Source organism: Bubalus bubalis, chromosome 4, assembly GCF_019923935.1.
Source record: "Bubalus bubalis isolate 160015118507 breed Murrah chromosome 4, NDDB_SH_1, whole genome shotgun sequence".
Lineage (NCBI taxonomy): Eukaryota > Metazoa > Chordata > Mammalia > Artiodactyla > Bovidae > Bubalus > Bubalus bubalis.
In genome coordinates this window covers 78,374,360-78,390,357 of record NC_059160.1, presented here as the reverse complement: position 1 = coordinate 78,390,357, position 15,998 = coordinate 78,374,360, and the positions used below count along the sequence as shown (strand labels likewise).

The window sequence follows — 15,998 nt, the reverse complement described above, 5'->3', positions numbered from 1 at the left end:
TGATATATTGAGAAAGCTGGCCATTAGTATCAGGATAGCATAATAAAAATGGAGGCAGATTGTCTGGTTTTGAATCTGACTTTGCCACTTACTAGCTGTTTGACTTTGGACTGTTAGCTATCCTGTACTTTAGTTCTCTCATTTTATGAATTGGGATAATAATAGTATATACTAATATAGTAAATTATTTAGAATTTCTGGCATACAATAAGTATAATACAAACATTGGCTATTATTATGACTTCTAAAGTTCTCAGCTGGCTGTATCTCTGGCTTGTCACTATCTTACATGTTGTGTTCGACACACTTGCTAGGAAAGACACGCTGAATGTTTTACCTATTTCAAACTAATATTAAATCTCTATTGCCTAATCATCTTCTCTGCAGAAGTTTGCATATGATTGCTTTTCCTTCCATTCTCTGACTAGGCCCGAAGGAGAACCACCACTCAAATGGAATTGCTGTATGCAGATAGCAGTGAACTAGCTTCAGACACTAGTACAGGAGATGCCTCCTTGCCTGGCCCTCTTACACCTGTTGCAGAAGGGCAAGAGATTGGAATGAATACAGAGACAAGTACTTCTGCTAGGGAAAAAGAGCTCCCTCCCCCATCTGGCTTTCCTTCTAAGATAGGCAGCATGTAAGTCTGGCCCAGCTACACTAACTTCCTTTCTTTTGCCTTTTCTTTAAAAAAAAAATATATATATATATATTGCATGTTACTAATTTCTTATTTCTATTTTTAAAAATATATGTAAATAAGATCTCTAGTTTTCCAAGTAATTTCTGTTAGGTATTGTATCCCCTAATTTTTGCACATTCAAAATAATTTAAATGAGATGTTCTTTGTTGAATTGCTTTGTCTGATATTTAACTTTTAGAGTCTTTCTTAAAGATTATAATTTTTATAAAAGCTGAGTTATAAATTACAGGCAAAATTTATTTAGAAACACCTAAATTAAAGTTATAACTATAAAACCACTATATAAACAGAAGCTTTAAAAAACTCTTAAATTTGCTCTTAATTATGTTAAACCCTAGTTCTAAGAGTCTGGTCAGGATAATAAACCTTGGCTGAAACTCTTGAAGAAAAGTACAAATACCAGTTAAAAACAACACATTTTGAAGCTTCCTAATTCTTTGCCTTGAAGTACATTGCATGTCTGGGATGAGTGTACACACAAAGTGTAAATACTGTATTATTAAAGATGTGAAGGAGGGACTGTTTCCTCTCTCCTCTATGATAATCTTAACAAAAAACATTCAAGACAAATCTTATTTAGAAATTTTTCATTATTATCTTGAGAACAAAGATTTCCCTACACAGGCCAGCATGTGTTTGTATAAGTGTCTTTTCTTAGTTATATTAAAGTTATATCAATCATTCACTTGGTAAAGATTTTTAATGCCTTATTTCGGACTAATTCTCACATATGATCTTGCAAATGATCTATTGGATGAGCACATCACTGCATTGAGAAATATTGCCAAAAAGTGTTACACATTATATGACTCTAAATAATAAAATATAACAAACTCCCCACCCCAACCTGAATATCTGTTTCCCATAACTTTCTTCATCCTATGAAGATAGTTTCATTGTCTTCCATTCAGTAAGCCCATCTGCTATCTTTAGTTCCAAAATTAATGATGACAGAGCTATCCTGCATGTGCTTGAGGTGACTTAATGTAATTAATAATTGGATTTGCTATTGGAGATTGCTAACCAGTATAGCTTATGGCTTCAGTGCTTTTTTGATAACAGTAGAAAAAAATGAAGTGAAGGTAGTGATATAGAGCTGAGAACAGATTTTAGAGACTCCTATGTGTTCAGCATTTAGTCTATCAGATGAATAGAGACTTTTGGAACTTCAAGACTAAATCTATGACCTGGATTCCAGAATGCAGGTAATACCTCCTTGTTGCCTTTTTTTTTTTTTTCCCGTTTTAAAAATGTATCATTCATGACAGGTTGTAGAAAATATCTTTTAGACACTGTCTCTTCACATGATTTATTATCAAGTTTTCATAAATTAAGATGCTTATATAGTTCTATACAAATTCAACAGTTGGTCATATGCTTGGTACAGTGATTCTTATAACTCATAAGTACATGACTTCCATTGCATGAAGTAAAATGATTTACTCAAGTGGGCCTTATGATTTAAATAATACAGAACTTCTAAAATATGTTTTCCTCTAATTAAAAAAATCAGGCACATAAAGTTTAATTATATTTAGTTTTCACTTTCAAATAGGAATCATTGTAAGCCCATTCTAGTGATCCCACTTGCTAATTCCTTAGTGGTTTTTTTTCTCTTTTCTTACTAATATAACTAGTTAAAGATAGCAAAAGTTCATTTTTTCACTTAAAATTCATTACCACTATGCACAGAAATCCTAGTCTTAAATTATTAATTACATAGCCACTACTCATCATTTAAAGTCTATAATAAAACAAAAGTATTTTTAGTACTAAAATTTATATAGCTAACACTTAAATACTAGTTAACTAAAATAATTGTGGGTTTTTTGTGATTACCTGTAGTATTCTTTTGTGAGTGTGTAAATATTAATTCATTAAATCTCATTGTTTCTCATTCTCTGATATTCTAATATTTTTGTTCTTGCAAAACTGTAAAGACAATTTTCCCTCAACTGAAGCAGTTCTAATCAAACTTATACACATGTTTTTAAACACTTGTATTTAAAGTAAAAAATATTATTTTAGCTATTTGGCAATATAGCATTGATGTTTACATTCAAAGATAATGGTCATGTATATTTGACAAGATTACCAATTTAAAAATTAAAATATACAGCTGTCAAGATCCCATTAATTAAAAATAATTTGTGATATTTTCCTCTCCTAGTTCTGTTTCATTTCCAAATAATCTTTCTCAAATTCCAGGTGTCAATCTACTGAAAATTGAATATCTGCCAAAATTATGTGTATGCATTTAAAATTAGATAATTGAAGAATCTTCTCTCTTAGTTCCAGGCAGTCATCCATGTCAGAAAAAAAGCTACCAGAGCCTTCCCCTGTAACAAGGAGAAAGGCATATGAGAAAGCAGAAAAATCAAAGGCAAAGGAACAAAAACAGTAAGCTATTCATGCTCTTTATCTAGTAGATTGTGTGAAATGTCTGATGCCCTTAGATGCTAAGGGACAATGGTGAAATTATTTTCCATATTCAGGCTTACTCTGGGATTGTGACTTGGTCTTACAGAAAATTTTGAAATTAATTTTGACTGTTATTTGATAAAACTGACATTGATTTCACCTCTTTAAAGTGATTAACAAAAATCTAGTATTAGAAGATATGTGCTATTGTCCATTGTATTTCTGTTCTTTTATGTTTAAATTGATAACTATCCTCAATTTTTTTGTTAAACTATTTTAATAGCTATTTGTATGTTTTGTAAGGGTTAGCTTACTTAACAGTGCACAATATAATCTGATGATCCACTTACCTGGGCATTTGTAAATTACAATAACACAACAGACGGAAGGTTTTAAATGGGTTAAAACCACTGCCACCTTTCTACTCTATGGCATAGTGAGAGCTCCCTTAGGCCACCTCAGGAGCTACATATGGCAGGTAGATCCCTGACATGGTCTTGAGTAGGAACATCAATGCAAATCTATATTTAAGTACTGGTAAAGCAAATTTCTTTAACGTAAAAATAATTATAAAAAGAAGCTTTCATATAGTTTCTGTACCTGCGAAGATGATCTTACACCTTCCTCCTCCCTTGTACCAAGATGCGCACTCTCTACTTTGACCACTGGTTTAGCTGACTTGAATATCATGGCAATTACTCTTCTAATTAACCTTCTTCCTATATTTCCTATATTTAGAGATGAAATTTACCTGTTTCTACAGAATTGAATGTCGTAATTATAAGCAGGAGGTAGGGGATAGGACAAATATGTAATTTAAAAATAAATGAATAAATCAGCTAAATAGATAAATTCTTCTTAAACTCTCAGGGTCTGTTTCCCCATCTGTAAAGTGAACAACTTGGTCTCAACTCTCAAATAGTATAATTTTAAATTTGGTTTGCTTTATTTATACTGACTTAGATTTTAGCAGACATTTTCTTTAGTGCCATCTTGTGGCCAATGTGACAAAATTCAGTGGAAAAAAATTTCAATGAAATTGTTTGGAGTACATTTTATCTTATATAAAAGGAAGAGAGGATGAAAGGAAGGAATTCTATAATGAAAAGCTTTTTTTAAAAAATAAAAGCATGTTTCTTATAACATTTCTAACAAATTAAAGCCAATTAAAGCCACCTATGTAATGTTCTTTTTTTCTTGTAGCTCAGATTCTGGAACCTCAGAGGCTAGTCTTTCACCTCCTCCTTCCCCACCAAGCCGGCCCCGTAATGAGCTGAATGTTTTTAATCGTCTTACTGTTTCTCAGGGAAACACATCAGTTCAGCAGGATAAGTAAGTCATTAAGTAAAAGAGCCCCAATTATTCATTATAATATTCTGAACCTTTCAATTATTCATTATAATATTCTGAACCTTTCAATACAGTCTGTAGAAAACATTTAGCTTCTCTGTGTGAGAGATGGAGTCTGACTTGTAAACTCTTCCCATATTTCATGTATTTTTCCAATGGAAAATGAACCATACAGACAAAATTAGAGAAATTTATTTTCCTGCTGAACATTATTCCCTGCTATGGATTTGCATTGCAGTACTTCCACACTTGTCTTGCCTTTTTTTTTTTTCAAGTAAATTAGAATTGAAAATCTTTGAGATCACTTGAAGTTTAAATTTCTTGGGATTCTTCAGCTTTATTGAGCCCATAAAAGCCTCTAACCCAGATAGTCTGCACTGAAAAGAGGCAAATTATTTTACTTTTGGTGCATGTATCATCTTCTAAAACCATTGTCATATACGTATGGGTAAAAGAGTACTTTGATGGGTGGACAACATAGAACTCTGGGTTGTTGGGGAAGAGAAGTTGGAGAGGGATGGAAAATATAATTTTCATTAAATTTGAAGTGAAAAAATATTCCCACATTGAGCCAGAATCTCTTTTGCAAGAATTTCCTACTAACAGTGTTGCCATAAGGTATTTATTAACTGACTTCTCTGCTTTGAGTTTGAATGATAACATTGTGGATAATATACATACTTGATATTCAGTATCCCACACCAGTTCTTTGTTTTTTATGCTATAATCTCCCTGTATATATAAGTTTCTGAAATTTATAAGGTATTGTTAAAATCCATCTGGCATGTTTAGGTCATGCTAAATGGCTCTATGTACATAGGCACATCATCATTTTGAAAGATTGTTTAATCCACTTAATTTATGGATACACTTTTTATTAGATTTTAATATAGTTTTAGCAGTAGATACAGACATGTCCTTTAAAATGATCTAGATAGGTTTTTTAAAAAAATATTTAAAAGAGAACATTTAAATCCTCTTATTTAGTTGAGAAAGAGTAGAACATTAAGAATGTCTTTAGGAAGTCCATTTTCACAAACAATATGAAGAATTACTAAATTTTGTCTCCCTTGCATTCACAGTCATAAAATTTTTGTGTCAGTCTTTTGATAATCTTGACAATCTAATCATAGTTCCATATTTTCTGAAATTGTTTATGCGCTATCAATCATTTGACTCTGTTGTCATCTCTATAAAGTAAAATTTAGAATAAATGACTACACTTTCAAAATCTCACCTAACTTTTGAATCACTTTCTTTGGGCTCCTTTTTGAGACTAGCATATTTTACCAGATAGAATTAGGTCCTACACATTGTTTCTGATTACATAATATGCCAGTATTATGTAATCACTTTATCACCATTCTTCCCAAGTATTAGAATGACCAAAAAGTTTGGGAATTTTTCATAAGACATTATGGGAAAGCCCAAATCAACTTGGTGGTCAACCCAAGATATTATATAATAATACAAGCTAAAGAGATTTTCATAGTAACTAGACTTATTGTCAGTCCTGGAGGTTTCAGGTTAAGGCTGACGAGAGTAGCTCATCTATTTTTAAGTTCCAGTAAAACCTCCTAACTATTACTAAGGGATGGCCTAGTCAGAAGAACTCCATGTTTTTGAGATGAATTAAAATCCAAGGTTATTAAATTTTGAATGATTTGCTTTCCATGTATACATATGGTATATTTGTGCAACTTCTGCATGAAGAGTTTAAATATAAAGTAATTATCAAGAGGAATAAAATTCATTAATGACTATTGAGACAGAAAAATGTTTCTAGTACTAGTCAAATTAGAGTCTTGAGGTGATGTATTTCACTAGCTTGATGCTGTTCCTCTTCAGGGTCTGTATTTCAGAAAGTGAGAGTAGATTAGATTCTGTGGATCAGTAATAGAAAGTTCCCCCCCCCACCCCCCAAAATTTTGGAAGAAAACATAAACACAAAATTTTAACTAATTTGGCTATCAATGAATTTGCTGACATTCTGCACAAATAGAAAAGGAATGCACTATAAAGGAAATGCTTGCTGTATTTCTGTTATGCATAGTACTGAATCCGTTCAGTCTCAGTGTCTTTACCTGTTGACATCTGTTTTCTTTTTCCTCATAATTCTAACTCTTTCACTGTAGGTCTGATGAAAGTGATTCCTCTCTGTCGGAGGTACACAGGTACTTTCTATCTTTCCTACGTTCTGGCATTTCATTGATGTTCTAAAATGCCTTCCAAGAAACTTTAAACAAGTCTCATTTTTGTTGCACTCATAACTTGTAAGCCATATAAATGCACTAATATTTTTAAATATTAATTTTAATATGCTTTTGTGAAGTCATAGCTTTCAAGGTAATGGCAAACTTTTTTAATATAATAGTACAAAAACTTGTGCCATTTGTATTCTGCCTATAATCTAAAACTTTTATTTAAAAGAAATTAAGTTTTATGAAAATTAATGTCAAGGTTTGCTCTTCATCAGACATTTTTTCCACCTCAAAGTGTAGGAAGTGAATAAGGTATTTTTTCATGTTGATTTATTGATTTTAAATAAAACTTTATGGCAGGCTCTGTGATTTTAAAACAAAAGGTATGCTAGGGGAAAAAAGTATACTGTGGTACATAAAATATCGAAAGAAAAGAATTTTTAAAACATAATATTTTAAGCATTTTAGATGCTGTTTTTAAAATAATGTTACATTTTTTCATGTTATGGATTTTTTGGACCATTAATTTCTCTTTTTTTCCTTTTATTTCCTATTCTTACTAATCAATTTGTCTCCTTCTTTCTCTTTGCACTACTTTCCCATGTTTCATGACCATTTTCCTGATCATCAGTAGATCCTCCAGAAGGTAGGCAGGGGGAGGGAGAGGAAATTAATATCATTCACAGTATTACAAAACATTACTGGTTTTTCATGGACCAAAAAGCATTTTTTTCCCTTTCATATCAGATCTGTTGTTTAAGTTTGCAATATTAAAGTTAGTTATATATTTCATAATGTAAATAGATTTTTAATAGGGAAAGAAATACCTTTGACTTATGTTTCCAATTTCTATATTCTTTCTATTAATATTATCTTTTGAATCAGGTAATGGCTATAAAAATTAACCCCAATATTCTGAATATATGAGAGTATTTTTCAGTATATAATGAATATAATATTATATTTAATGTTGAAATTATTTTCTTCAGAAGTCTGAATGAATAAAATACAAAAGAATGAAAAAGAGACATCTTGTTCTCCAAGGCATGCCATACATAAGTTATTGAAAGCAGATATTTACCTCTGTAATTTTACAACCTTTCACATGGCAGAATTGTGTTGAACGTTATGTCATCAAGGGAACATTAGTAGATTCTTAGGATAAAGATAGTAATTTGAAGGAGGGAAATCTTTGGAGTCATAGTGTTAAATAACCAAGGGTACTATTTTAACTTTTTTCTTAGGATGATTTGTGTCATTTAATCTGCATTTGTGCAGATCAAAGCAGCTCTAAGCTTGTTAAAATGAATTCTTTTATTTATAATCAGCTTGTTAAAATATACATACGTATATATGTAGTGTTTTGGAAGTAAGTATTATAGCAATAGACTATGCATTAGATCATAACTTTTCAACATCTGAAGCAGCAGTTAAAATTTGATGGCTTCAGTTCATAACTATAAACTCCACATAATAGGATTTCAAATTGGCAATTTTAGACTTTTGAGGAGGTTTTGCTACCATTTCTATTTCAATCTGTTAAATTTTTAGATAACCCACAAATTACTGAGCATTAATTTCAAGGATCTCAAATTAATGTGTATATACAAATAATACTTTGGATTTTGTAGTTATTCATCCATGTGATGGATGATCCATGTGATCCATCCATGTTCCTGGTCTTATTTCTGCTGATGAGAAACTCCCTTTACTTTTTGAAATCATTATAACTAAATCCTAAAAATAAATATTTCTTAATCCTGATCCTAATTTATTACCTCTTTAAATTTTTGTTCTTTGGTCTGTCATCAGCCCTCTTGAGCTATACTAGCATTAATCCAGTACATCTTTTTTGCATGCATATGACAGCTCTTTAAATATTTAGTACTTTTGTATGGTCTCTCCAATGAAGGTTCTTTTATCAGCTCAATAGATTTAATCTGTTTCTAATGTGGTATAGTCTGCAGATCCTTCTTTTTGCTTCTACTGTTCTGGAAAATCTCCAGGTTTTCAAAGCTCTTTTTAAAATGTGGCCTCTAGAATTCCACTTCATTCTAGATGTAGCCTTGGCAGAGTATAGTAGTTCTATTGCTTTCTTTCTCCTGAAATATTTATTTATATTTCAGAAGTTATTGAAAATAGTGTTAGAGGAATCATACATTGTTGATCCATTGATCTTGTATTCAATAAACAAATTTCTTTAGCTTTTAAAATCTAATTAAGACCCTTTCCTATTTGGAGCATTCTGTTCTATCTTCAACTTAAATTTTATGTTTAAATTTTATCCAGTGAATATTTTAGTGCTAAGTACATACTTAAACAGTTTTGGGGAATAATTTTCTAGACAGTATAGCTCTTTAATATGTTAATTTAGGAAGCATGCCATATCTGTCTTCAGTTCAGTGGAAAGACTGACTAGATATTGAAGACCTTTTTCCAGATTGAGAGGAATGTTGATTCTAGGGTACTTTTCTGCCACTGATGGAACTACCTTACTACAACAATTTCAAACTCACCCACCATGTATGTAGGGATATTATTTGAAAAGCTTTTTGTATGGACTTCATTGGAGTCAATATACATTATGAATATGACATTACCCTAGTTTGCTGCCTATTAATTTTACAAAAAAACTCCCCATGAGATGTTATCGCTTACTCATGAGCAGTTAGATGTTTGTAATTTTTGTAATTATTTATTTAATAGTTCCCTCTATGAAACTAAACAAGTTTTACCCATTTGTAATTTCTGAAATCCACTTTTTTTTTCTCCTTTCTGGAATATGGGATCTACACATTTTATCCCCTTTATTGATTCTCTTAGCATACCAACAATGATTTTCCTCCACAATGGTATATACTTTCAAAATCTTGTGATATAATGATTTAAAAATAGAAATACTTGAACTCATTGAATGTCCATTGTCAGTTCTAACTTATGTTGGGCTCACATTTCTTCTGAATTATTTCTGTCCCTGGCATCTTAAAGGTTGTTCTCATTCATCAAGAATGTGGATACAGACAGCTTTATCTCTGAATCTGTCCTAATATTAAGCCATCTCTCTTATATAATGGACACACGTGCATGTGTGCTAAGTCACTTCAGTCATGTCCGACTCTTTTTGACCTTATGGACTGTAGCCTTCCAGGCTCCTCTGTCCGTGGGATTATCCAGGCAAGAATACTGGAGTGGGTTGTCATGCCCTCCTCCAGAGGATCTTCCTGACCCAAGGGTTGAACTCGCATCTCTCATATATCCTGCACTGGCAGGTTCTTTACTGCTGATGCCTCCTGGGAAGCCCATAAAATGGACATATTTCAGCATAACTTTTCTTCCTGCTCTGAGCAAAGATATGTCTAACATATATATATATATTTTTTTTTTCTTAATTCACTCTCATTTTTAGTCTTCCCAATACAATTACTTCAATTCAGATTCTGTCTTAAACTCCTTTAGGATAGGGACAGTGTTTGGATAAACTTTACATTTCCACAGTTCATAATCCAGTGGCATAAAGCAGAAATTGAAAAAATTTTAAACTTAGGAGAAAGATCCAAAGAGCATCACTATTCTTTTAATATTTTATGCTTTTTTAAAAAAATCTTCTTTGAGATTGATAGAATTTTTAAAGCTTTTGTTATTTTTGAGCCATTCTCCCTTTAGATTTCAATTTATGCAATCATTCTTGTATTTCTTTAAATTTGTTTGAAATCTGCTTTCTTAGTATTTTAGGTAGTATGTATTATACCATCTTTAAAATGTCTTTTTTTGACATAGAATTCCAGTCTGATAGTTACATCTTCCAGTTTTTCATCATTAATACTTCTTATTTTTCATAATTTACTATATTTGAATAGCTCCCAATATTACTTCATTAAACTTTGAGGAGATAAAATTGTTAGTGAGAAAATTCAAATGTATTGTTGATTTTGCTCTTTGCAGAATACAGCTGCTAGAAGATTCCTAAATAGTTGAGACACTTCATCACTACTATTATAATTTCACACTTTGTCCCTTTGCTTTAAAAAAAGACAAGGAGCAATCTGATTTTTCAGTTCAATTCAGTTGCTCAGTCGTGTCCGACTCTGGTTTTTATATAGTACCAATGATTTAGAACAACTTCTTAAAGTCAGAGAAATAAAAAATAGTTTCATGATATAGCTACTGAAAAAAATCTTATTTTTCTCCCCACCTCAGGGGCATAATCAACCCGTTTCCAGCTTCAAAAGGAATCAGAACTTCTCCACTTCAGTGTATTCATATAGCTGAAGGGCATACAAAAGCTGTGCTCTGTGTGGATGCTACTGATGATCTTCTTTTCACTGGATCAAAAGGTGCTAATAGTTCTGTCATGTGAATATTTAGCAGATCTTTTTCATGATTACATTTTAACAGGTTTTGAAAAATTTCAAGCTGCTTAAGACTCATAAGAATCTGAAAGATGATATTTTTCAACTGCTGAATTATATAAAATAGAAAATCATTACATAGTTGAGAAAAAAGTAAAATCTCTGTTGATGTTATGTGAATAGAATGGTGAAGGAATACATTCCGATTTGGTAATTGAGCACCTAATGCATGCAAAGCCCTGAGCTTAGTAACGCAGGCTATATAAAAATCCATAAAAGGCCATTACAATGTGTGGTAAAAGAATAAGACGGGTAGCAACCACCATTTCTTAAGCACTTAATAAGTGTCTGAAACTATACTAGCCACTGTGCAAATTTTATCTCATTTAATTCTCACAACAATGCCAAAGTTGCATCCTCATTTTACAGATCAAGAAGCTGAAGATTCCAAGAATTAAATGATTTTTCCACATAAGCTTAGCTAGTAAGTGGAAGAGCCAGGATTAGAAACCTAGGTCTGCGCATCACCAAACCTGCAGTTGCAGGCAACTAGAAATTAACTATAAATGATTTAAAGAGTTATACATGAATATTTGGGGTTTCAGAAGAGAAAGAGATTATGCTAAAATTGTGAAAAATAAGGAAGGCTTTAATGAGGAGACACTTAGGGTGAACCTTACTGGATTGTTTGGATATTGGCAAATAAAAATTGGCAACCAAGATTAGAGAGCAGTGTAAGCAGAGAGATGGAGGTAGATGGTTTTGGAAACAAAATCCATTTGGCTTGAAAAGTACAATATATATAGAAGTGGTGGATAATGAGGCTGGAAAGATGAGAAGGAAGCATGTGCAGGAATTTGGAAAGCTGGTTAAAGCCTTTTAGCATTTAAGGATATTACAAGATAAAGGGAAGAATCCTGCCAGCACTTGTAAATAATAGCAAGCAGTTCCCCAATTAAAAAAAAAAAATTGCTCTGTAAAAGTATAATTTTCTAATAACTCAAATTAAATTTATTTCTCCGGGATAATTAGATACTTATGTCAGAAACTCAAAGTCTTGAATAGAATAGTTTAATGATCATGTGTATGATTATGTTAATGACGTCAATTAGTGACCTCTGGAAAAGAAATGTGTATGTAGTTCTGCATGTGGAGTGTTGTGAGAAGGTAAGAGAGTATCAAAACAAAATATTTTGAAGAGGCTGATTTGGAATGGCCATTTTAAATTCAGGGGCAATTTGAAATAAGACTATCAATATGTCTATTTTAAAATTTTGTATAATTATTCTTTAATACCACTTGATACATACACCAGATATCCTAGCTTTCATCTAATCCTTTTCCCTACTTTGCCCTTGAACCTGCTACAAAATGTCAAGGATAGAATTAGGATGCTATTGCAAGTTAATTAAATAATTACCATTTTCTTATCTCATTTTTTCTCATAGGAGAGAAATTGTTATTGCTAAGAGAATCTAATTTAGTTCTTATCCACAATATTTCCTCTTTTTTATTTGCTTTTAGATCGTACTTGTAAAGTATGGAATCTGGTGACTGGGCAGGAGATAATGTCACTGGGAGGTCATCCCAACAATGTAGTATCTGTAAAATATTGTAATTATACAAGTTTGGTCTTCACTGTGTCAACATCTTATATTAAGGTGTGGGATATCAGAGATTCAGCAAAGTGTGTTCGAACGCTAACGTAAGTAACTTAGAGGCAAATAGCATAAGGGGCAAATAGTTCCTGTTTATAAAATATAAGAAAAGATAGGTCTATATATGCATTTTTGTTTATTTATACCTGTCCACTTGCAAAGAATATTAAAATGTTTACAATAAGAATGTATATAACATAAGGTGAAAAAATATTGAGAAAATAAAATACAGTAGTTTAATATTAAACAGAAAAGGAGAAGGAAAAGTCATATTTAATCTGTGACTCAATACACATTTCATGTTTCCTTCCTCCCCAAAACTAAGGAATTGAATTTTCAGTATTACTTGATGTAGTAAAATGATTTACATTACTTATTTCAAATGAATGCCACTCCTTGGAAAATGGCTGAAATCACCATTATAGACCATTAAGAAGTACTTGCAAAATTCTGTTAGCATCTATTGAATAACTGAATAATTGAGGAGTGTTTTTCTTAAGACTGACACTGCTTTGATGTTAGCCTGTGTTTCATAATTGTAGATTGGACAATTGGAGAATGAATTTGTTTTCTGCATCTGTTATTATATATGTCTTTAAAATGTACAGCAAATAATGATTCTTTTTCCCATAAGATTAATGAACTGTTTCACATAATTAAAATTTTAACTAAAAAATGAATTATATTGGTTTAAATAAGAGAAAGGAGCATAAGGATGGTTAATTTTTACTAATTTGTAGAGTGAAGATTATTAACACTTAAGTGCTATTTTATATGTTGAGACTACTAAGTATTTACTATACTGAATACAGGTTTCTTGAGGGAAATTTTATAGGGAAAAACACTATCTTAGAAATTTGCCAATCCAGTTGACTCATTAAAATCATTTGAAAATGTTGATTGTAACTTGATTTTTTTAGAAGTTAGCTAATAAAATGATTCAAAATTGAAAAATATATTTGCTATTTAGAATTTAGCTGAGGAAATAAATCATGTTGAAGTCTTTTCCACATAGTAAACAGTCCATATATGATTGGGTTAAAGTATACAAAAACTTTTACTCAAAGGGTCATATCTTATATATGAAAGAAATATTGGTTTCTTCCTCAGTGGACTTCTGCAAGCTGCAGGAAAATGAATTAACTTCGTGGCACTGTATCATTTGTTGAGCCTGGCGGGCTACAGTCTGTGGGGTCACAGAGTTGGACACAACTGAGTGACTGAGCACATGCACACATCATTTGTTGAGTTTTGTTATCTTTGCCATCCAGTCTTTTCTGAATCATATTTAAGTCATCTCTAATAGGGCCCAGAGCCTGGATACCCAGGTGGCTTTGTGGTAAAGAGTCTGTCTTTCAGTGCAGGAGATGCAGGAGACGTGGGTTCAATCCCTGGGTTGGGAAGATCCCCTGGAGTAGGAAATGGCAACCCACTCCAATATTCTTGCCTGGAAAATTCCATGGATAGAGGAACCTGGCGGGCTACCGTCCATAGGGTAGCAAAGAGTCGGACATGACTGAGCATGACACAGTGACTAATAGAGCCCCAAACTCCTAGTGTTATAACTTGCAAAGTAAGAGTTTTAAGCCATGTCATCTTATTTTCTGCATTCCTTTTTTTTCCATTTATCTGTCAATGAAGATAAATGAAAGGTGACACAAAGGTGGCACTTTCATTTACTAGAGCCACCTATGTGCATGTGAAGTGCTGGCTAGGTGTAGTGCACACAGTGACCAAAGAACACGAATGTTGCCTACAGCCAGTTTCCTGGGAATTTAAGGAATTCTATGACTAACTGTTGTCCAGAATTGTGACTTATTTTGTTTTGTCTCTGTTAAGGTCTTCAGGTCTGGTTACTCTTGGAGATGCTTGTTCTGCAAGTACTAGCCGAACAGTTGCTATTCCTTCTGGGGAAAACCAGATCAATCAAATTTCGCTAAACCCAACTGGGACTTTCCTCTATGCAGCCTCTGGAAATGCTGTCAGAATGTGGGATCTTAAAAGGTAGAATTTTAAAGAAAACGTACTTCCTGTATATGGCAAATGCAATTTTCACACATTAATATTAGTGCCTGTGCAATCTAATTTGTATAAAGAAGTTAATATAAAATCCTAGATTTTTCTGTTTGATTCAGCACCCCTAAATGTCTCGTCTATCCTCATTAGCACACTCAAAATTTTTCTTTCTTTTAATCTCCATTGCTGGGGAAAAAAGTATATGAAAGAAAATAGACTTTATTAATGTTTGTCAATAAGTTGTATTGTTTACTAGGAAAAGAACAAGATTCTCATGCTAGTTGCATTAGTACCTTTGAAGGAATTATTTTTTTGTAACATCACTTATACATCTTATATTTCAAAATTTTCAATTTATAAACCTTATAAATTTGACCATAAATCTTCACAGGATTTTTATGAATATAAAATTATACATCTATATATGATGAAGTATTAAGAAGATGAAGTGAGTAAAAAGAGAATACCATGCATTACATCTTTGATTTGATTTTTATTTGCCATGAAGTAGGAGCTTTCATCCTTCATTTGAGTGTTTATTTTAGAATCTTTTCTAGTTCATAAAATGTTGGCAGCAAGGGAATATTTATTTATTAGTTAACAAATATTTATTCAGCATCAACTGTGGCAGGCTTTATACCAACACTATGGTAGGTACTGGAGATATATAATGCGCAAGACAAATTTGATGTCCACCTTCTTAGAACTCATCTTGTAATGGAGAATAAAGGCCACTAAATAGGCAATTACAAGATTCTTAGTAAAGTTGGTAATTCAGGTAATAATCCCATTTAGAAGGGTTTTGTCAGTGGTAAATCAAAGGGACATTTATTTTAGAAATTTTGATGGTAACTACTTATTACTTGTAACATTTTAATGGTTGGCTGAAAAAGTATAATAAGCATAATTTATAGATAAATAAATGAGAAGAGAAAGAAGAAACAGTCATGAGGACCGTTTAGAAATAAAACATAGAAAATTTAAAACAGTGCTTGTTTAAGAAAATTTGGAATGTGATAAGAACCGGGTTTATTCTTAGAGATATTAAACTTGAGTTGTATTCAGAGTACCATGGAGGAAGATACTCAGCATCATGACATGAGACAGAAAAGATACCAGCTTCTAAAAATTTTTACACTTTCTGATCTGCTGAAAAGTTAGATCCTTTGAAACTTGCTTGATTTTAGCAACATAATTAAATACAGATTCATTTTAACAAATTAACTATAAAAAAAAGCTACAAGAAATAGTAATATTCTAGAAGCTAGATATATCTCTGTATTCCAGCAGCTTGATTTGA

General features: G+C 32.0%; 1 protein-coding gene across 18 annotated transcripts in view; it reads left to right on the top strand.

Annotated features, from left to right (window-relative positions):
* The window catches only part of KIF21A (kinesin family member 21A), a 188,382-nt gene that overhangs the window by 162,244 nt on the left and 10,140 nt on the right, over positions 1 to 15,998 (top strand). For 3 of the 18 annotated variants that reach the window (XM_006062727.4, XM_006062730.4, XM_006062732.4), the window contains 8 exons: positions 429 to 640; positions 2,996 to 3,103; positions 4,328 to 4,456; positions 6,610 to 6,648; positions 7,310 to 7,321; positions 10,873 to 11,009; positions 12,549 to 12,729; positions 14,522 to 14,686. In XM_006062727.4, coding sequence (XP_006062789.3) covers positions 429 to 640; positions 2,996 to 3,103; positions 4,328 to 4,456; positions 6,610 to 6,648; positions 7,310 to 7,321; positions 10,873 to 11,009; positions 12,549 to 12,729; positions 14,522 to 14,686 — 983 coding nt within the window. Of the gene's footprint in view, positions 1 to 428; positions 641 to 2,995; positions 3,104 to 4,327; positions 4,457 to 6,609; positions 6,649 to 7,306; positions 7,322 to 10,872; positions 11,010 to 12,548; positions 12,730 to 14,521; positions 14,687 to 15,998 lie in introns of all 18 variants that reach the window. The other 15 variants (XM_006062726.4, XM_006062728.4, XM_006062729.4 and 12 more) reach the window with 10 other exon arrangements.